The 20,557-nt window shown below is 58.0% G+C and overlaps 1 protein-coding gene across 3 annotated transcripts; it reads right to left on the bottom strand.

The window, feature by feature from the left end:
- Window positions 1–68: 68 nt before the first annotated feature.
- ANO9 (anoctamin 9) lies at window positions 69–18,567 on the bottom strand. 3 transcript variants are annotated; one of them, XM_064453156.1, is made up of 24 exons: window positions 18,318–18,567; window positions 13,709–13,774; window positions 13,353–13,469; window positions 12,939–13,075; window positions 12,591–12,640; window positions 11,949–12,007; window positions 11,668–11,750; window positions 9,797–9,931; window positions 9,591–9,687; window positions 9,150–9,210; window positions 8,031–8,113; window positions 7,544–7,648; window positions 6,830–6,994; window positions 6,706–6,742; window positions 6,033–6,144; window positions 5,680–5,737; window positions 5,399–5,496; window positions 5,029–5,195; window positions 4,394–4,546; window positions 3,918–4,065; window positions 3,103–3,228; window positions 2,851–2,944; window positions 2,585–2,697; window positions 69–1,710 (listed from the first exon to the last, which is right to left on the bottom strand). In XM_064453156.1, the coding sequence occupies exons 1-24, from the start codon at window positions 18,321–18,323 to the stop codon at window positions 1,683–1,685; spliced, it is 2,298 nt and encodes a 765-aa protein (XP_064309226.1). In that variant the 5' UTR covers window positions 18,324–18,567; the 3' UTR covers window positions 69–1,682. The 3 variants fall into 3 exon arrangements, with proteins under 3 accessions (XP_064309226.1, XP_064309223.1, XP_064309225.1); XM_064453153.1 differs by having other exon boundaries at window positions 11,668–12,007; XM_064453155.1 differs by having other exon boundaries at window positions 6,706–6,994.
- Between the last annotated feature and the right edge of the window lie 1,990 nt (window positions 18,568–20,557).

The raw sequence follows: 20,557 nt of genomic DNA, 5'->3' as shown, positions 1-20,557 counted from the left end.
TACAAACCAGTTAAAAGTTTCCAGTTCTTATAAAGAAAAAAAGACTCTAAAGCTTTGAAACGCTCTGGTTATGGTTTACAAGGACCACAAGAAAGCTGGAAGCCAAGCCACTGTTACCTGTCCCATGCTCCTGCCTTCCTCATTAGCTGAAATTAGGAAAAATTAAGAGAAAAGCTTTTTCGCTGTACATTTGCAAACCCAGCTCAGCAAGGCTGCGTGGGCCTGATATAACGCGTGTGGGGAATCTCGTGGGGCTCAAAGGGCTGTTTCTGCACTCCGTGCCAAGTGAAGAGTCACGTGTTCGGGGGCTGGATAAGGTGCCCTCAAACACGTTATCATTCCTGGGCAGCGATGAGCCAAGACTTTGCTCCTTAAGCACAAAGAACCCTGCCTCGCGTCAGTAAACGAGGCCGGGAACGCGCATATGTTAGAAACGTCGTGGTGTTGGCTGTGACACCAGTGCAGCCGTGGGATGTAACCCTGGCTCCCTGCTGCAGGCAAACCCCTTCTGTCTGCAGCGTAGGAAGGAGGGGGCGGCCCCAGCCAGTGCTGCAGGGCTCTAAGGGAAGAGGGGGAGAAATACCAGGCCCTTGGGGCTTAGGTTTAGGCCAGCAGGTCGTGTTTTGGAGTGAGAGATAATCCTTGCTAGCCCTAACACTCAGGATTTTCTGTGTAGTTTGGTATTTCTGTTATCCCAGCACATTTAACAGGTTGTTTTCCAACTGTGCATGGCCAAAGTGCTAACTTCTTGTGTCTCACCAGGCAGCAGCCGCCCTCAGCCCTAGCTACCGGCTATGCGCAGGGGCTTCAGCTCCGGCCTTCTTCCGTTATCCATGCTAAGACAAAAAAAGGGTTGGGGGTGCGATTTCTTTGGGTGATGTGGATGGCACAGGAGGGAGGCAGGAATGATACCGGTGTGACTACAGTGCCTCAACGGCAGCTGGAGGTCTGGCCGCTTGCGGCCGTGCGGGTGTTACGTTTATTCGCCATTTTGCTCGTGGTAGTTGAGCCAGGCACAACTGTCAGCCGCGCTTAGGGCAGATGCAGAGGCTGGGCAGAGCCCGGAGCAAAACAGGCTAACAACTGCATTTTTCTAGCGTCCGTGGGAACTGCGGGATGGAGCTGCAGCCACGCGGCAGTTGTGCCGAGAGGAGGAATGTGCTGGCTGCGGTGAAGGAGGAAGGACTCAAGCTTCTTAGTGGTGCAAGAGCAGGGAGGTCACTGAAGGCAAAGGAAAAAGGGGCCAAAGTGCAAAAAAAGAGCTGGAACAAGGGAACTGGCTTTTCTGGTGACACCAAGTTGCACGTTAAGGCCATGACTGATGAGGAAGCCAGGTCACCTCCTGCAGACCAGTCTCGTGCTCGCCCGACGGCAGCTGGGTGCTGCGCCGTGGTTCATCCACAGTGCCGAAGCGCTTCCCCAGTGACTCGGCATGCTGGGAGGCACCATCCCCGGCTCTGCCACGGCTTTCTTCCTCCTCACGGCCGTGCGAGTCAGAAGCCATCCTGCTCCTGCGAAGCCACTCTCACAGTGTCGCTTCCCAGTTCAAGCTCGGTCAGAGCCGGGGGACGTGGCCCGTCTCCGCGGGCGGCACTGCGGTGGTTGTCCCGCACCCGCGGCACCGCCAGGCTGGGGGGGGGGGGCTCAAGTCCGTGTTTCGTATTCTCCTCGGTCAGCGGTGGCTACACGTCGGTGGAGTCCACCGTCGTGCTGGAGGAGAAAGGAGAGGGACGTTGTGGAAGGGAACTGACCGAATCGGGCAACAGTGGGGAGGCGTGGAAAAATATTCGGAGTGGGAGCGGGGCCTTTTGCCAAAAATAAATAGAGCAAGACTGGCATGCTGTTTTTGGGAAATCCCTCCATCAGTGGGAAGCCAGAGCCTGAGAGCTGAGCTGTGGCAGCGCGGTGCTTCCCGAGCCCCGCTCACCTCTGCCGCAGTTTGGGGTGGCACCGGGGTGGGGTGGCACAGGGGACACGGTGGCAGTGGAGGGGGGCAGGCTGAGCCCTTCTCCAAAGCGGGGCTCAGTCCATGAAGGACAGCAGCACCAGGGCGGCCCAGCCTATGGCTCTCAGCTACATTGGTTCTGTTTTCAGCTGAAATACTACCTTTTTTTAAAAAAAAAAAAAAGTTTAAAAGGAGAATTTGGGCAAAATTGCTCCTTGTTTTTACTCAGAGCTTTTCTTTTTCTGAAGGGAAAGCCAAAGCCAGACCCTTCCCTAGTGAACTCTAGTATTGAATTGCCTCAGGCGGGGCTCATTTCACTGGCCTTGAGTGCCTAAAAGCCAGGCACCTGGGCTAGTGAGGGAGGTGGTTCCTCATTTATGGCTAATGCAGCACATCTTAAAATAAGGGGTAGTAGAGTCTAGGCTGAAAGCTGGGGGAGAAGTTACCCTGCAAAGGGTGACGGAGGGGCTGCCCTGAGCGTAGGAGCTCACAGCCCTGCCTTCCCCGTGCCTGTGGCGGTGAGTGTCAGCCCGGCCGTGGGGCTCTGGAGCGGATGGGCCCTGCAGCCAGGCGGGTCCCTGCTGGAAGCTGTGCTGCCTGAGCACAGACGCCCCTTGCACCTCCTGGGGCATCGCTCACCTCAGTTCTTTACGAAGGTTGCTGTGTTTCCTCTCCAGCAATTTATTCTTAACCGACTGAGGGACATCAGGGACGTACCAGGCTGCGATCAGCTTGATGCACAGAGCCACGTGCTGCGGAAAGCAAAGGGAGCCGCCGCGGGCAGCGAGGAGCTCCCCGGGGCGGTTAACGTGGCCCACGCGAGTGGCACGGACCCAGCCCGTTTCCCCCCGCCGCCGTCCCCCCCCCGATTGCCCCCGCCTCCTCCTGCCTCCCCAGGTTCTCACCTCAAAGAGGATGAGGAAGGCAAGCCGGGCTGCGAAGATGTGCCAGAACTGGACCGTGTAGCTGTAGTCGTCGTCGTTCCTGTAATCCCGGTACCTGCAGCACAGCCGCATCGGTGCCGGCCCAGGCTCCCCCCGTGCCAGGTGTCGTGCCCTGCCTCGGCTCCCTCCGTGGGGGTCCGAGAAGGGCCCCAGCAGCTGCCTCCAAGCCCCGCTCTGCCGCCTGCCTGTGCCGCGGCCGCGGGCTGCTGTTACCTGCACTCCGTGATCGTGATCTCGCCCCCAGCAAAGCCCGGCAGCGTTTTGGGCACCTTTGTGTCTGGCTCGAAGTCCTGAACGTGGAAGATGGAGAGGCTGTGGTTGATGTAGCCGGTCGAGCAGCTGCCGGGAGGGGAAAGACCGTGTCTGTGCAGACTGGCCCGGCGGTGAAGCGGGGTGCTCCTGCTTCACGGCCGCGCTGGGGGGCTGCGGCATGCCCTAACCAAAAGCTGCAGCTCTTGTGTCTTCTAGGGGACTCAAAGGCCTCCAATATCTAAAAAGCCTGCCTGTGTGCAGCTTTCATTTCTATGGTTTCCCTGGTGTGTGGGCTCTCAGGTGACTAGTAGTATGGTTGAGCACAGGCTGTAGCCTCCCATTTTGGCAAAGCCAGCACCCATCTGGGGCTCTCCCTCCCCTCCCTAGCTACCCATTTTTACAAAGCCCGGGGGAAATGACTGTCTGTGAGACTTCTGTCCAGTTCGAGTGAACTTGGCCAGTGAGCCAAGGCTTGGAAGAACAGGGGGAGGGCAGGAGAGAGTGTGGGCAGGTACCCGGGCAGTCCTGCAGCTCTCCAACGTTACATGGTGCTCTCTCCATCCAGGGGTACCAGATTACCCACCGTGGGGATGATGTGATCGGGAGGCTAGCTGGAATGCTGAACACGATGCCATCTGGAAAACCCTCCCCTGCTCCCCTTTCCCCCCACCCCACTGTGGGGACTGCTCCGCTGCCTCGCGCTTCTGCACTGGTGGCCCTGGGGCAGGCAGGGATGCTGCAGGCAGGGCTGCGAGCAGCTGACTGGCAGCACTCACTCCACGCCAGTGCTGTTTTCTGTCATGCAGGGGCTGTATGTGTACTTGTAGACCTGCATGGGAATGAAGTCGGACGTGATGGCGATCACCAGCCCGTTCCCGATGACGGCCAGGATGCCGATGGCCTCCAGGACCTGCAGCCAGATTCCTGCGGGGAAGAGCGGTCAGTGAGGCCCCTCTGACAGCTCGCTGCTGCTGCTCAAGGGTTGCAGAGCAAGCCTCAGCTCAGGAACAGGTTTGGTGTTGCCAGAAGAGGTCAAGGAAGGAGGCCTCCGAGCTGCCCCTCAGCCTCTGCAAGGGTCTGAAATTGCTTCTCCTTCCCCAACCCACAGCTCTCCCGCCTCCACGGCGGAGTGATGCCAGTCCCTGGCAGAGGGATGCTCAAGGGCTTCACGCTGGGGAAAAGGGCTGAACGCCGGCACCGCTCGCACAAGCGGCAGCGCTGGCAGGAGGGTGCGCCGCGGGCCCCATCTCACCGATGTCATTGGCCTTCCTGGGCACCATGCGCCGGCACAGCCGCATCATCTTGATGGCATCCAGGCGGATCTCAATGAGGTTGTTGCAGAATGCCAGCAGCGGGGCGAGGGGAAAGGCAGCCACGAAAATGGTGGTGAAGCTGTACTGGATCACTGCGGAGGGGGAAAATGCTGGGCACTGGTGTGAAGCCAGTGCAGAGGGGACATCTCACCAGGTCCTGACCGCTCTCTGGGTTTGTCCTGCTTTGTGGCTTGTGTCAGAGGGTTTTGCAGGGGTGAAAGGGGGAGATAGACCTGTCTTGGGGAACCCCCACTCTCACAGGGCTGTCGGGGAAGGGGATCTGTGGGGGCTCCGCAGGGCACTGGCTGAGCCAGCCAGCCAGGCAGGGGGACCACCCTGGGGTTACAGCCATCACCTTGACACTCCTGGGGGGAGAGGAAGGTCCTGGGCAGGGGCCCAAGGTCAGCACAGTTGCCTGCTCTCCCTTGTTTTGGGAATGATCTTGGTGTGCCAGAGCTCTTGGAGCAGGGCTGGTCATGGAGCTGGGCCTCAGAGCTCTCCCTTGTCTATATATGGGCTCCCCAGCATCAGCTTCTCTGCAGCCAAGGAGGGCACGTGGCTCTGCCCTACGTACCCATCTCCAGGAACTCGTCAAACAAGCTGAAGATGTTGACCTCGTTGAGTTGATAGTTGCTCAGCCACTGCCTTTTGCAGGGGTCCTCAGCCTCCTCCTCCTCTCCTAACATCATCCTTCTCTTCTTGGGGTGCTGCCGCTTCTTGCGTAGCTTGTGGGCTACCCAGCTGCAAGGGGAGGGAGCGATTTGTACCGCTGCCTGCAACGGCAGCAGGGCTGAACCGCTGCCAGCGACAGCCCTGGAGACCTGCGGGAGGAAAAGGAGAAAATCTTGGCCTGAAGACCAAGGTTATGCTCTGTAAGAGCTGGGAGGCTGTCCTGACCGCGCAGGAGCACCAGCGAGCTCTCTGCAGGCTGGAGGAAAGCTTACGGGACTAGATACTCCATCACGCTGCTGATGGTCTGCTTGAGCAGCATAATGATGCCCATCTGGATGAAGAGGTCGGTGATGCAGCCGCTGGGGTGGCACTGCAAAGGGACAAGGGGAGAGGAGCTGTGCCCCGCGAGCAGGGCGGCCTGCCCCAGGGGCTGTTTGCCCAAGGCAGGTGCTAGAGGAGGAAGCCGAGATTCCCAGAGCCTTGCTGGGCAGCAGGGAAGGGAAGGGGGGGAGTTGTGGTGTAGGGTTGGAGAGCTTCGTGGCAAGTCCCTCACCTCCTCCAGCCTCCACTTGCCAGCAACACGCACGTAGTTCCCTGGGTGGCCGTTGATCCTGAGCAAGGAAGCAAAGCCAGCGATATCTGTTGAGCCCCACTGCTGACCCCCGTTGGATGAACATCCAGGCGCAGGATGGAGGGTGACATCCTCCAGGCGCTGGTGGAGACGCAAGGGGCTTCCCCCAACCACCGTGCCCATGGGGAAGAGTCATGGCCCTCCTGATGTCCCAAATGGGGTCCCTGTGCCTGGCGGGGAGGGTGGAGGGACTGGGCTGTCCCTAGACCCTGGGGAGAGTTGGGGATGTATGCCCCAAACCCAGGCTCCCCTCTGGGCCCCCAGCCACCACTCACCGTCCCAGGAAAAAGGCGATGTAGATGAGCGAGGAGAAGTTTGTGAAGAACTGGAAGGTGAAGATCTTCATGGTGAAGTTGTTCTCACGCTGGGAGAAGGTCCGTGGTTTCTCTGGGGAAAGGAGCAAGGCCCAGGGGCTCAGTCACAGACTGGTGGGACCTTGCCCTCACCCCCCTCAGATGCCACAGCAGCTCTTTGAAGGTTGGAAGGGTGTCCCTTGTGAAGCCTTCCCTGCCCTTCACCCGAGCCCTTTGATGGAGCTGAGCCCGGCCAAGCAGGGAGGTCCCTCAGAGCCACGAGCTGGGAGAGAAGGGGCCCTTCAGCTGGGAGGAAAACCATGCTGTGAGCGCTCTGGCAGCTGTGGAGGCTCCCTGCCCATGCTGGGTCTCAGCCATGGGGGGTCACTGCTCCCCCAAAAGCATAACGTGGCTGTGAGACAGCCAGCTGGCCGCATGTGGGCCACCGATGGGCTTGTGCTGGAGGGCTGCTGGCCTGCCATGGGGGACCTGCGTGGCAGGAGCTGCCCGGCAGGTGCTTTGTGATGGTGGAAGAAGGGGCCAGGAGCCCGGCTGCGTTTGGGGACCAAGAGGGTGCTGCGCTGCCGTGCCTGGGTACTGTTGGGCAGCTCGGCGCTGCGGGTGCAGGTGGGAGACAGCCCCCAGTTTCCCTTACCCAGGTCACAGAGGTAGAGGGCCACACGCCTGTTGACCTGCAGGAGAGAGGTATGAAATGAGAGGGAAGGGTTGATGGTGGGAAAGCAGGAAGACCTGCTGCCCGCCCACGTCTCACCCCGCACCTTGGTCATGATGACAATGGTGATGTAGTGCAGCACGGCCCCTGTCATCACCGCCATCGTGTTGGCCTGCTCGCGGAGGAACCTGAAGTCGCTCTGGGTGAAGAGAGCCACCGCTATCACCCGGTAAATGACGAGCGCGTGGGCGATGCCGATCAGCACGGCAATCTGCGGAGGAGGGCAACGGGGCGGTGAGAAGCCGTGCATGGAGGGCATGTGCTCCATCCCGCCTGAGGACCACCAGCCCTTCAAACCCTGTCTCCCCTCACCAGGATTCATCTGGACATGGCCGCAAATGCAAGCCAGCGCTCTTCAGCTAAGGATGAGAGGTTCGTAAGGTGGATGTCTCCACCTGAGCTACTTGTCTAGACTCTCCTTTGGCCCACAGGGAGAAACGAGGGCATCAAGGGTTTGCCTCTTCCTACCCTCTGTGTCACTACTGCCTTCATCCTCGCTGCCTTCCTCTGCAAGTGCAGAGCCTTCAGCTGAGATCCCCAAAGGGTGGCTGGCCTCTCCTACCAGCACAGCGAGGTGTGAGCGTACAGAGGCCCCTGGATCCTTGCGAAGGGCACAGACCTCTCCTGGCAACCTGGTTTCTGCCTTTGCTCCAGCAAGAGGAGGCTCTGAGGTGCTGTTCTTGCAGCGGAGGCGGGAGAGGAGGAGGAAAGCCCACCTGCCCTTCAACCAGATCTTCCTGTTGTTCACCCTGGCACATACCATCACCAGAACCAAGAGGAGTATGACGGTGCTGCGGAAGTAGGAGTGCTGGTACTTGCGGGGTTCGTGCTGCAAATTATTGATCAGCTCCAAGGCCAGCTCCTCCTTTAAAATAAAAATGGGGGAAAGAAAGGGTCCAGCAGAGCTGTGCTTAAGTAGTGGGAACTCCAGAGGTCGATGCGTTAATGGACATATGGGATGAGTAGCACCAGAGAAGGATGGGCAACGCAACCCACAAGAGCGTGGCCAATCCTGATTGCGTTCCAGCCCTTGTGCAGGTGGTGCCTAGCATCTGCCTAACTCTGGAGGGCTCTGTCTCCCCCAGGGCTGCCAGATGTTGGCTTCGCCGTTTAAGTGTCTCCTTTAGATATTTATATCTACAGAGAACTGAGTTGGGCAAGGGGTCCCTGTGATGTGCCTCTTCTGTAGGTCCAGCTGACTGCTGCCCCGAGAAGGGAAGACTAAGCAGGATAGGTGACACCCTCACCTCATCCTCGTCCCACCCGTACAGGTCCCAGTCGGTGACCACGGCGGCTCTCTGCCTCTTCCACAGCTCCAGGAACACAGTGGCTGCGGGGGGAAGGAGAGTGTGCTGCGACACTTGGGGATGGCTCTGGAGAGAGTCACCCCACCATCGCACAGAGCGGGATGGATAGTCGTGTTACCATCCAACCCGACGGCGGATCAGCCCTCGGCCCGTGAGGGCAGGCAGCCGCTTCAGCATCTCAGCAGCACTGAGTGCCCAGCCCCACGTGGGGATGGGGAAGGAGGTGTGTGGGTGAGTTTTCCCTGGGAGTCAGGCCAGCTCTAGTGTCTGTAGGGGATTTGGCATAAACCAGAGCAAGCACCAGGGCTGTTCTGCTGCGGTGGGTGTGTTTACATGGCACGTTATTCTGGATTAATGGAAAATACACCTTCCGAGTGGAATAGGGATCCTGTCCTGCACCCCAGCGTGGCTGCACCTCTGCAAATCTGTTTACAACCATTCCATCTGCTAATCTGGATTGACCTTCCTGAGCTTTCCCCTGTGTAAACCAGCCCACAGTGACACTGAAGATCGTGTCCGTGACCTGCCCAGCCCACACCTGCCTGGTGTTTGTCACTGAAAGGGCTCTAGCAAAGCCAAATGAGATGGGTAGCTAATATGGTGATGGGATGGCACCAGCTCAGAGCCCAGTGTCTGCCGTGCTTATTCCACAGCAGGTAAGAGCTCATGCAGCAATCTGGGAAGGTTGGTGAGGGATCTGGTGCTCCCTCCTTCCTGCAGCTGCGACTACTGACAGGCAGCTGCTGGAAAAGCCCAGCTAGAGAAGCCGTTGGGTGCTTTGTGGGAGGTGGTGGTGGGTGAAGGAGTAAAAGCTGTCAGGCAGGACAGGTGAGGAGTGTCTGGGGAGCTGAAGGAAATTGCTGGGGTGGTTTTGTCGCTTGCCTTGTCTGGAAGGGGACCTGATGGCCTTGGAAGTGGAGGAGATAAGGACTAAAAAGCCCCTGAACAGGGAAGCCGTGTTGGTGGTAGAAAAGGGGCCACCTACTCTCCCCCGACGCCCCAGCGGGCTGCTCCCTCTTGCAAGCTGTATGTGCCTGGCACCAGGACATTGATACCTACCCCAGATCGCCATGAACATGGCAAACAAGACTGTCCCCTCGTTGTCGATCATGTGAGTGACCTGGAGGCGATCAAGGAAGAGCGTGATGGGGGGCAGCGGGGCGCAGGGGCTGCGGCACCTCGGGGTCTGGGAGAGGCCCCTGCGCACAGCGGTCCTCTTGCCACCCTGCTCCCCCCGAGACGGGTACAGATGCTGCGGGAGGGCAAAATGCAGGAACGGGGCGGACGCTGGGGCTTGTTAGCGGTAAACTCTCCCTTGGTGGTGACGGAGACCGTGATCTGGCTATACCTCCTCCCTATTACAGAGGTTAGCGGAGGTTTCCTGCGTGTTGCAGCCAGTTTGCTGGGGTGGCTTTTCTTTCTGGAGGTGTGGGAACAGCACAGGCTGGGAGGTTTCCCTACCCTTTGCCTCGAGCCTGCCTGGGGAAGGGGGCTACCTACCTTGGCGTAGGTGCAGGTGTCGGAGAGCAGCCAGAATGGGCAATGCTGGTCGCAGAGCGGGCACATGATGGTGTTACTGGCTTCACAGATCTCCCTGCTAGAGAGGAAGGCGTGGAGGGAAGCAAAGGGGAATAACAGCGGCTCAAAGCCCCGCGCACAGCAAAGGCTTATGAACAGCATCCGTCTGGCGTTCCCGACAGCCTTACCTCACCTGGCTGGAACTGAAAACAGTAATCCCAGCCACGAAGACCACCAGTCCCACCACTGCAGCGAATCCCAGCAGGTAGGTGTACCAGCCCAGCCAGGCAAAGTACAAGGCCACCTTCTCACCAAAATAGCACCTAGAAGGAAAGGCGAGGTGTGGTTTGTGGCCAGTGGGAGAGACCACGTTAGGGGTCACTAGAAAATGCTCCTCTGCCCCCCAAGAGGTATTGGGTCCAGGAGGGGCAGTGCTGTCTGTGTGCCCGGGGTTTTGCTGGGGTTGGGAGAGTCAGCCCAGCTGAGGCAGAGGGGCTGCAGTGATTCCAGCAGCAGCGAGGAGGGATGGCTGCCTCCCCCTGCGCTCCGAGCGCGTGGGCGCGCATCGTGGGCGTCGCTGGGGGGCTGCACAGCAAAGAGGTGCCGAGAGCAGGGCTCCGGCTGAGGGGCGAGCGCGGGATGGAGGGCGACAGGAGGCTGGGGGAGCTGGCTCCGTCTGCACCACGTGGTGCAGGGCACGCTGTCCTGCAGGGCTTTCGGGAGGCCCGTGAGAAGGCTTCCCCTGTTCTTAGTCAACCTGGTGACGGATGCAAACTAAGGAGTGAGGTTTTATTTCTGTTTTTCTCTTTTTTTTTTTTGCTTCCCCCCCTTGGTTAACACGCCCCGGGGGAGCCAGTCTTGCTGACGCTCACTTCCACGTGAAGCGGGCATGGTCCCACAAGCGCTGCTGCTGCCTTTCTGCGAAGGGAGCCCAGGGGGTCTAACTGCAGGGGGGTGCCTGCCTGTGGTCAGGCTGACTGATGCCGGGGGAGAGGGGTGGGAACGGTGGAGAGACCGAGCTGCGGTCAGCATCTACAGAACAGTTTTAGAAATGCTGGGCTGGAAGAAGGGGAGGGGGCTGCAGGGCACGGCGTTTCCCACACCAGAGCACGTTCTCCTGGGCTCGGCCATCTCCCTGCAGTGCTTTCACACCTCATTCTTATGGTGGCAGTATCTCAGCTTTTCTGGTGTGGGGAAGAGGGTTGGAGGCATGGGTAAGAAATGATGGCAACTACTGATTGCCTTGCTTCCCCTCCTGTACTCCAGAGGAATTAACTTTCTACCAGCGGTCAAAGGTGGTGATGTGCTCCCTGGCCGTTGCTTAAAGCAAAGAGAAAACCCCAGCAGTCCTCCCCCACCCAATTTCATACTCGGCCCCTTAATCCTTCTGTGATAACAAGAAGTCATGATGCATTGATGTTGGAAATGCGTCGTCTGACCCTGCGCACCAGGGAGGGGTCGAGAGTCCCTAGTGCCTCTGCTACACTTGTAAACTGTAATAAGCATCCAAGGAAGGAGAGCACATCTCCATTCTAACGTTTCATCTCCCTAACAGAGCCCACTGACAATTTTATGAAGTAGCATGTTCTTTTTGCCCTCCTTCCCCTGGCCACGGTGCACTAGTTTTCTTCCCCTTTTAAAAGAAGAGCTGCGCTCTTCCCTGAGGTTTAATGCGGTTACAGGAGCCCCTTGTTGCCCTTAATGCCCAAGTTCAGCCTCAGGCTGGATGGGCTGCGCTGATGCTCTGTTCCCACCTCGCCCCTCTTTTGAACGTGGGAGTGCATGGTTGAGAATGAAACGGGCTAATTAAAAACCGTGCCGATGCGGGGGTTGTTTCATACTGCAAAATTAGCAGATGGAGCTCGGTGCCACAGGCGTAGCCCTTAGGGTAAGAACTTTGTAGGCTTCAGAAGAAGCCCAATATGTGTGAGAACAGCCAGGTTCAAACTAATGATTTAAAAGAAAACACGGGGGCCTGGCAAAGGGCGTAAAGCTCCCTGGGTTTCAGGTGGGGCCTCTTGGTTAGAAGCACCTGCCGTGCCTCTTCTGCCTGTGTTACCTGATCTTTTCAATCGGCTGTTGGCAAAATATATCTCTCCAGCGAGCCCATTTCTCCTCTAGGAATTGCCTTACCTCTTCTTTCTGGAGAGCAGAGAAGTTGGTCAGACACAGGAATATTGGGGCAGCCTTGATCCCCAGGCTGCTGTCGGGAGGTTTGTCGTGCCCTTCATCCAGAGAGGTCCTGATGCAGCCCCAGTTACCCAAAGGTCTCCCCCGCCCAGGCTTGCTCCCACGCCGCTCGTGGCTTTTCCTCCCAGGCACCCGTGTGCTCAGCCTCACCTCGTGCAGGGGAAACATTGCCTCAAAGACCTTCTTCTTCATCAGGTCATGCAGCTTCTCTGGTAGCAGAGCAGGACAGAGAGGATTAGTGAAGCTTTGCTCTCACCCCACACGCTCCCTGCCAGGCAGAATCACCCCAAACATTTTCTGAAGCCTTTGGGGGGTGGTGGAAATGAATGCCTGGAAGAGGCTGAGCTATTCAAAAGGGATCAGCACTAATCCTTGCAGTTGTGCTGCTCTGCCAGGCTGCCGCAGGCTGCGTTGTGGCTGGCTCTGGGAGCAAGCCAGGTAGGCAGGTCCTTAGAGAAGGCTAGAAAGCCAGCACCCTGCTGCCCTGCTCGTCCTGGGGCGTCAGAGACAGATGAGCTCTTCTGGGGACACAGGAGAGCGGCGGTGGGCGGCTGAAGTCAGGGGCTTGGGGAAAGGGAGTGAGGGCTGTTGCTGGTTCCTGCAGTCCAAATCTCCCAGCCTCTGGATGCAGCAGCAAATTTACTGGTCTGAGCTGTGCCCTGGCTTTCTCCCCCTGCCTCTGCATCCTCCCCCGGGGTGGCGAGGCAGCTGGGATGCCCGTGCCTGCCACGGGGCAGGAGCCCTGCTGCAGATCCAGGCTGAGCATCACCCCTGCTGGCCCCGTTCCCTTACCGAGGTCGGGCGTCACCGTGTTCTGCAGGATGAAGTTCACAATCCGTATCCTGAGCGAGGAGAAACTGTGGTTAAAGGCTGCTCTGGGGTTACAGACTTGGGTTGTGTGGCCCTGGAAAGCAGGGGAGGGAGGGGAGAAGGTGTGCACCAAAATCCAGGGAAGGAAGGGAGGAAGAAATGGGGAGCTTGCTGTGGACAGCGAGAAGCCAGCAGCTTGGCAGGTGGAGGTAGCCTTCTGTGGAAAATGAAAAGCCTGGCACGACTGTGAGCTGAGCTGGAAAATGGATGCCTGTGTGGGGAAAGGGGAGTGCAAGATGCTGGAAGTCAGTAGCCCGGCTCAGCACCCACCTGGTAGTCACTGCTATGTCATGATGGGCTTCGGGGTTTTGCAGTGGGCCTTCGGCGTTCCCCAGGAGATGCTGGTATTTCTGGAAGATCTGTTTTGGAGCACGGACCCCATAAAATAGCTTCTTGTCCTCAATTTTCTAGTGGGTGGAAGAGGAGGGCAGTTGGAACAACGCTGGCAGAGCCGGAGGGGCAGGGAAAGGGGCAGAGCTGCGAGGGCCAGGGGCCATGGGAGTCCTGGGGCCGGGGTCTCCCCTGGCTGAGCAAGTGGTTTATTTTCCAGCACTGATACGGTGATCGGCTCAATGGTTCGCATCTCCCCCATCTCCTGGGTTGCAGGAGCCCGAACCAGGCTTGGATCCTGGGTACCGCAAGACAGGCAAGTATCTGCTGCCTTTTCCTCCTACAGCCCCTCACCTTGATGGTGAACCCCTTCTTGCTCAGCTCGTCCAGGAACTTCTTCCTCTTGATCTCCTTCTCGCTGCCTGCGTTGTGGATGCCGCTTACCAGCACGAAGTCCCACTTGTCGTCATCCTGCCCACAGAAAACACCAGGGAATTTATGGGGGGGGGCAAGCCGAGAGCTCTCCCTCCCAGCTCCAGCCTCTCAGAGGTTTGGGCCTTCGTCATGACTGGGTAGAGGCCCCCTGGGAACGGGGAGTGAGCAGGGGAATGGGGATGGGGAAACTGAGGCAGCTGCTGCCTTGACGCTGCCCTGCTCCGCTCTTTGAGCTGTGCCGGATTTGCTGTGAGTGCAGAGGGAGCAAAGCTTACCAGGGGGACCGATGGGTCTGTGTCTTCAGCATGAGAATTCACCCAGGGATTCAACAGAATTTCATCCTGCGGAAGAGAAGAACGAGCGAAGGCTTCAGCGGGCTCCCTGGGGGATCCCGCGTCAGGGCACGGGGCAAACCTCTCCCTGCTGACGTCTGGGCGGCATCGCCGTGCCCTGGATCAGAGCCTGCTGGGGGCTTTGGGATCGAGCTGCCCTGCTCCGGGGTGAGCTCAGGTGAGCAGTGCTCTGCTTGTGGTGCACGGAAACCTGCCCCTCGGCAAAGCCCGCCTGGCGTTTAGGTGCTCTCGAGTGTGTCGGCGGCTGTACTTGCAGCATGTCAAACGAAAACAGAGCTTGTGTAGATAAAATTGTACTACAACGTAAGATCAAGCTCTACCTGGCCCAGTTTTCCTCTGCCAGCAGCCAGGAGGGGATGCCCAGGGAGGCAGGTACAGCAGGCTTGTCTAAACCTTCTCCCACACGCTCCTGCTCTCCAGTTTGGGATCTTCCTGAGCCCAGTATGGCTTCGTGTTTAGGGATCCTGGAGGGACTGCTGCTCCACGAGCGTGTGCAGCCCCTCTTGAACTGGTGTAACGCCCAACACTTATGGCGCCCTGGGGTTGCAAGGCAGCCAGACCAGAGGGAGGGAAAAAGCCCAGACCCTCCCTCTGCTCTGGACTTTGCTCTTCTTGTTTCACCTGATGCCCTGAGAGTTGCACTTGGAAGAGTGTCAATGCTTAACTCTCCCTGCTACAGTGGTTTTTACAATCTTTAATCAGCCTTTTCCCCCTCTTTAGTTGTTCCTTTCAGATAGGGCACTGTTAGCCTCTCGGTGAGGGTGGAGGAGGTAATTTCAAATTCCGGTAAAGGGAGAGTGGGGCACGGGGGTCAGAGGCTTGTGCAACCCTGCAGACTGCAGCAAAGCAGGTGAAAAACGAGTTCTTGGGAATCACCTGGGATACATCAGCCTGTGGCCGAGGGGCAGAGAGGGGAAGATGAACTGCTAATGTTCTGCCTGGTCCCCTCCCATGTGCTACTAGCTCCCAAGAGAGGCTGCGCAGGGGTGAACGCAGCTGCTCACCTTCCAGATTTAAGTCTAATTATGCTCAGATGCCCATCTGGTGTGGCTCTGGGGGTGCATGGAGCAAACAGGGTGGCTCTGTGGCAGCAGCTGCCCTCTGCCCAGCGTGATTTCCCAGCCCAGGGTGCCCCTCTGCCGAAGGAGGCTGCAGCGAGCACCCTTGGGTGGCCTGGACCTGGTGGGTGCCCAGAACTGGGGCACATCAGCTTCAAACCACTTTGTCCCTGTCCTCTGCGCCTGGCTTCCCTGATGTGATCTCAGCCTGGGTTTGCAGCCGCAGTGCCCTCTTAGGGGTTTAGCCCAATCGGTCCTTCAATGGGTCGGCAAGAGCGCGCCAGGCTTCGCATCCCAGCGGATGCAAGGAGTTTATTTCAGACACGCTCTGCCGGCTGTACTGTGACGGGGGCAGGGAACAGATGCTGTCTTAAACCCAGTATTTTTCAGGGTTGTTGCAGTTCGCCGCCGTGACTCACGGTGCAGCCCCACAAACAGTTATGCCGCCTGTCTCGAGGGCATGGTGACGCAGCACAGAAGCGGGAAGGAGCTGCCAGGGGATGGGGATACCATCAGTTAGTATTGCCACCAAAGACGTTGTGACCTGAAACAGTGGCCAGCCAGACGAGTTCATCCAGCTGTAATCTTCGGAGCAGAGCGGTGGTGGTAAAACCACGCCCTGATGCAAGATCAGGATCCCAAGCTTTCACTGCAGAAGGAGGCCATGGGAGCAGGAGAGACTGGGATGAGGAAAGGCTCTGCCAGATCCTGCCCTGGCTTCCCCTAAAGCAAAAGGGCCATGGGGAGGTTGACCAACAGAAAGCCAAAGTGAAAAGGCTTGAGAACTGGGATATTCTCCCCCAGGGATGCTGTTGTGGTAAGGACCAGCACTTCCCGCTGCTAAAATGTGCCCCAGTTTAGGCCACCATGCAGAGGGGGGTTTGTGGTTCTGTTCTCTGCTCTGCTAAAGCCCTGAGCGGGCTTTGGGGTGGGAGAACTGGGTTTTGGCTCGGGTTGGTCTCCGCCGGTGGGTAAGCGCCTAGCTGGTGCGGCAGCTCTCCCTGTGAGCCGCTCTTTGGGCACGGGGGAGGGAGCAGGAGTCCTGTCGGGGCCCTGCCCCATCTACCGATGCTCTGATGCTGGCACAGGCTCTAGTCTGGCACTACCCCTCCGCAGGTCGCGTTGTCTCGCTCCTGCCTGGCTGGTTTCCCTCAGCCCACGTGTGCACCGGCCTCATCCTGCAGAGATCGCCTGCTGGGGCTGCCAGCCTTCCAGCGCTACCAGTGACCCCGGCGACGCGGAGGAGGGTACCCTTGGGGGCTTCAAGGTGTTCCTAGATGCCACTGGGGTCAGCACCTCTACACGCTGTCCTGCTGGCGTGGACCCCAGCGGAGCTCAGGGCGAGGTGAGTGGGCCTGCTACCATGGCAGCTTCTGTTTCCAGCTGGCTGCCAGCTCCGCCGCCTGCAGGCTCGGGAGTCAAAGCATCCTGACCAGCGCATCGTTCCCTGGGGAAGAGGCTGCTGGGATTACCGAGGTAGGCTCGCAAATGGGACGTATCCAGCCGTGAGGCTTGGTCTGTGTAGCCAGGCTGCGGGGCCGGAGTATGGGAAGCCTTACCCCCAGACCCCTGATGGTGGTACCAGCCCCTGCCCGTGCCTCAGGGCCTTCCCCACGGGAAGGGTGTTGGGGCTGAGCCTGCAGAGCTTCAGCAGAGCATCCTTCCTCCACCACCACTCCCAGTCATAACGCTGCTGCTCTCTCAGTCCTGATGCAGCCAGATCCTGCCTCTGCTTCTCCATCCTCCCAAAATAGCAAGCACTGTTTTTAATCCCATGACGGACTTGTTGCTTTTTAATTTTCCAGTTAAACCCTAAGAATCGTTGGGGATGCTCCTCAGACCGCCCGTGTACGGAGCTCTGGGGAATAAGGATGTCGTGGTAGCGGGGTCTGGCTTTTCTCTGTGTTCCCATAGCAACGTGATTTACCGCCTGGTACCCGCTCGGCAGCACCGCGACCGCCTCTGGGTAGGACTGAAAAATGGGGGAGGAATTTGCGAATTATTTGCAGATTAGCACAGACAATTCTCAGTACCCGCTGCCAGAGCGGTAACAGATAAAAATTGTATTCAGCTGCAGAGGGGGATTTGCAAACCTGTGATGACGGAAGAGCAGCATTTCAGCAGGTTTAATTCATTACAGTGGCTGCTGGCATCCTCGTGAGGCAAAGGCTGCTTTTGGGGCCAGATGTGGCTTGTACGCAGGCACCGCTGCCAAAGGCAGGGACTTCGGCTCACTAGTACTCCCACAGCTCTGGTTTTTTGGGTCCCAGGGGTCTAGTGACACTGCCAGATTATGGCTGCTGTGCTCTGCCAGCAGAAGGCAGTCGGATCAGCCCCCCGTGCAGGCAAGGCCACCTCGGCCCTGAGGCAACCCTGGACTCTAATCCCTGCTATCAAGGACGGTGCCTGTTTCCCTCTTTCCTGCCCCATGGTTGGAGACCGGCTGGGCAAAGGTGCGGGAGAAGTAGCCTGCGCAATGAGAAGCAGGAATTTCGATGTTAAAAAGGGGTTTGCGTGCCCTGAAGTGTGCCTGGTTTCCCTCCAGCCGTATCGGTGGGTCCTCGTCCCTCTGTCGCAGGCCGGGTCACCCGCGGCCCTGAGCGAGGTTACCGGATCCTGCGGGCAATGCTGGCAGGCACCCTTGGGCCGGGGGTGTAGGCACTGCGTGAGTAACTTGGGCAAAGGAGACGGATGGGAGCCGGCACCTTGTTTTCCTCTCTAATTGCGGATTGGTGAGGGTTTGGGTGGTTCCCGTCACCCACACTGATGATCAAACTGCTTTTATCTCGGGGATGTTTCTTACAAACGCTTCCCTCAGAGCACATCTGCCTTACCTCATAGTTTCCCAAGAAATGTGACGATCTTTAATTGAGCAGGCAGCTAGCACACCTGTACGTTTACTAGCTGCCCCAATCTTAGGGAGTTTGCCTGGCTTTTTGAGTAAGAAAACCATGTCTTTTCTTTCAAGCTAAGAAACAAAACTTCACAGCTCCCCCTCTCCCCTTGCTTTATTTGAGGTGCTCCTGAAACGGCTGGGGCTGTCACCTCCGCCGCTGTACGCAATGCCTGGGTTTGCACAAGCAAAAGATCTGGTCTCAGTCCAAACCACCCTCCTCTGGTCTGTGCTCCGGCACCTCCAAACTCTGGTACCGACATGCGGGGCCACGCGGGGCCCCCCCCGGCCTGACCCTGCTGCGCCCCGGGGTGGCGTGTGGGGCTCAGCCCTGCCTCGCTCCCCGGCTGCGGAGCCAGCAGCGCACACCGCTGTCCCCGCCGCGCGTTCACGGTAGGAATGAGGTTGCCCGCTGGGAAGAGGAACGGGAGTTTCATAGTATTTTTTGAGTACTTTAAAGGCTGAAAGCACGTGGGCCGTAGAGGTCGGAGCTTAGTGCCCCGTGCTTCCCAGCTACAGGTGCCTCGGGGGTGCTGAAAAGCAGCCCCTTGGGAAGAGCTGAGCAGTTGCTGTTTCCTACCTGCATGGTGCCGCGGGGAGCCCTTCTCCTTCCCGCCCTCTCCCTTTGCTCCTCCAGGCAGACCTGCGAGGAGCTGCCGGGCAGGCGGTGCCGCTGGGGCCGCGGGCAGGACAGGCTGCGAGGCTCCCGGGGGTTCGCTGCCGAGTGCGGTTTCCTTCCCCGGCTCCGTCGCCTGAGGTCTCATGTGAAGCGAGCGGGGACTCGACTTCCGTGTGGGACTCTCGCCTGCCTTGGGAGGGAGCTGCCTCTGCCTGGCGGTGGGCAGATAGCGAGCAGGAGGTGAGAAAGCTGCCCTTCAGCCTCGCTCGAAGGAGTGGCAAGCCCAGTACCGCCCCGCAGAGCAGGCAGGTGAACCCGCCGAGTTCCTCTCGCCAGCTCCGGGGCTCGGCCACCCCCGGCTTCCTCCTCTGCTCCTCTCGGTGCCAGTGCTGCTTTGCTGTATCCCATGAACATCCCCAAAGAGGTGTCACAAACAGCGGCCAAAAGGAGGAAGGAAATGTTAGCAGAAGCTCTAGAAAGCATTAAACTAATTCTTACAAGGAAGAGAAAAAAAAATTAAACCTAAAAAGAGAAAGTAAAGCTGAGCCGTGCATAACGTGCCTCGTTCTTGGGGTGAAGCCTGGGCTCCACAGAAGAGACTGGAAGCGAGGCAGGGGGTGGGAGCGGCACAGGCTTTGAGAGTGGATGGGATGGGGCCAGGGGTGAGTTTAACAGCCAGGACAAGGAAAAGAGGCAAAGCATGAGCTTCCAGGCAAGTTAGGAGACTCTGCTCCACAGCTGGGTTTGTTTGTTGTTTTTTTTTTTTTTCCTCCCCTTGAATGCAGCCCTCTTCCTCCCTGCCTCGGACAGTGGCCAGGTTTGCTCCCCACCACTTTGGTTTCCCTGTGTGGCCTCCAAAAACCCTTCAGCTGCAGAGGAAACTGGGCTTCCTGGAAGGACCGAACAGAGACCGAGAACTGCTTTCTTCACGCCTCGCTGGCTGGCAAAACAGCCCTGGAAGTTGTGTGTCTGTTTCCCCATGAGTAATAGTGCTGTTGCACTAGGGGCGTTGGGGTTTGGCGTCAATGATTGCGGGAACATCCGTAACTACTTTAAAAGCCCTTAAGAACAAATATTGCCTCCTTCCTGGCTGAAGCAGAAAGCATCAAAGTGTGCTCTGAAGGTTCCTCCAAACCCACAGAGCCCTCCTGCCTCGCTGCTCCTTAAACTCCCGTCACTTCTAAGTAGGTACGATTTTCGAGAGCGTGACTGCTTCAGCCTCTGCTCCCCTGACGGCGCTCGTGCCGGGATGCTCGGCCGTGGCCCACTGGAAATCGTAACCAAATCACTGGGTGCTTTTTTTTGTTCCCAAAGGCTTGATCCATCTGGACCTACGGCTTGGAGCAGGGTATAACCTTCTTTTTACCAAAAACGGTGATTGAAAAGGTAGTTATGTGTGCTCCAGGTCTGACAGCTCTCCTTATATCTGTTTTCTGGGGTTTTCTTGCTTTAGTTTCCAAGGTAAGAAGAGCTGCCTTTTCCTGGGTATAGCAGAAGGGCCAATAACTGATCTGGATTCCCTTGGGCTCTCCAACAGCGTTGCTGCGGGTCACTCTTAAATAAAGTACGTCCCGGGGGGAATCTGCATCCTGGCAGGAAAGGCAGCCAGTATTTCCAGAGTGGTGTTCCCGGTCCAGCCAACATCACTCTGTGGCTTTGCCAAGTGCCTTGAACACGCTCCAAATCAGACCTACAAAATTAAAAAAAAGAAAAAAAAAAAAAAGAGAAGAAAAGATAATAGTCATCCTCCAAATTTCCTGCTCTGTGTGAAATCAAGAGCAGCGCAGGGGAAGGAGCGGGCAGACCTTTAGCCTCCCAAGGTCAATCTGCAGGGTTGGCTGGGAGGGGAGAACCATCCTTATCACCAGCAGCTCCCCAAGGGTGTGGGAGGACGTGTGTGTTTACCTGGGGAGAGAGTGAAGCTCTGTAAGATAGGATCGATGGTGCTTTCCGCATCTCGTGGCAGGAGACCGAAGGTCTCTGCAATAGGAGCGCTGCTGGGTTAAAGGGAAACGGGGCACGTGTGGGTGGGACAGCCATGCCACTCCACCTGCACATCTGCTTCTTCCTCCTGCAGGCTTTGCTGAGTCGGACTGGGAGGGCTTCGCTCTCAGAGGTCTCTTCCAGTGCTGTCCTTCCCAGGCAACCCTCCTGCAACGCACCGGCTCAGCTTTAATTGCTCCTGGGGGACTGGTGCTGAG

The sequence above is a fragment of the Phalacrocorax carbo genome, chromosome 5 (genome assembly GCF_963921805.1).
Source record: "Phalacrocorax carbo chromosome 5, bPhaCar2.1, whole genome shotgun sequence".
NCBI lineage: Eukaryota > Metazoa > Chordata > Aves > Suliformes > Phalacrocoracidae > Phalacrocorax > Phalacrocorax carbo.
This window is presented reverse-complemented; position numbering and strand designations above follow the sequence as displayed.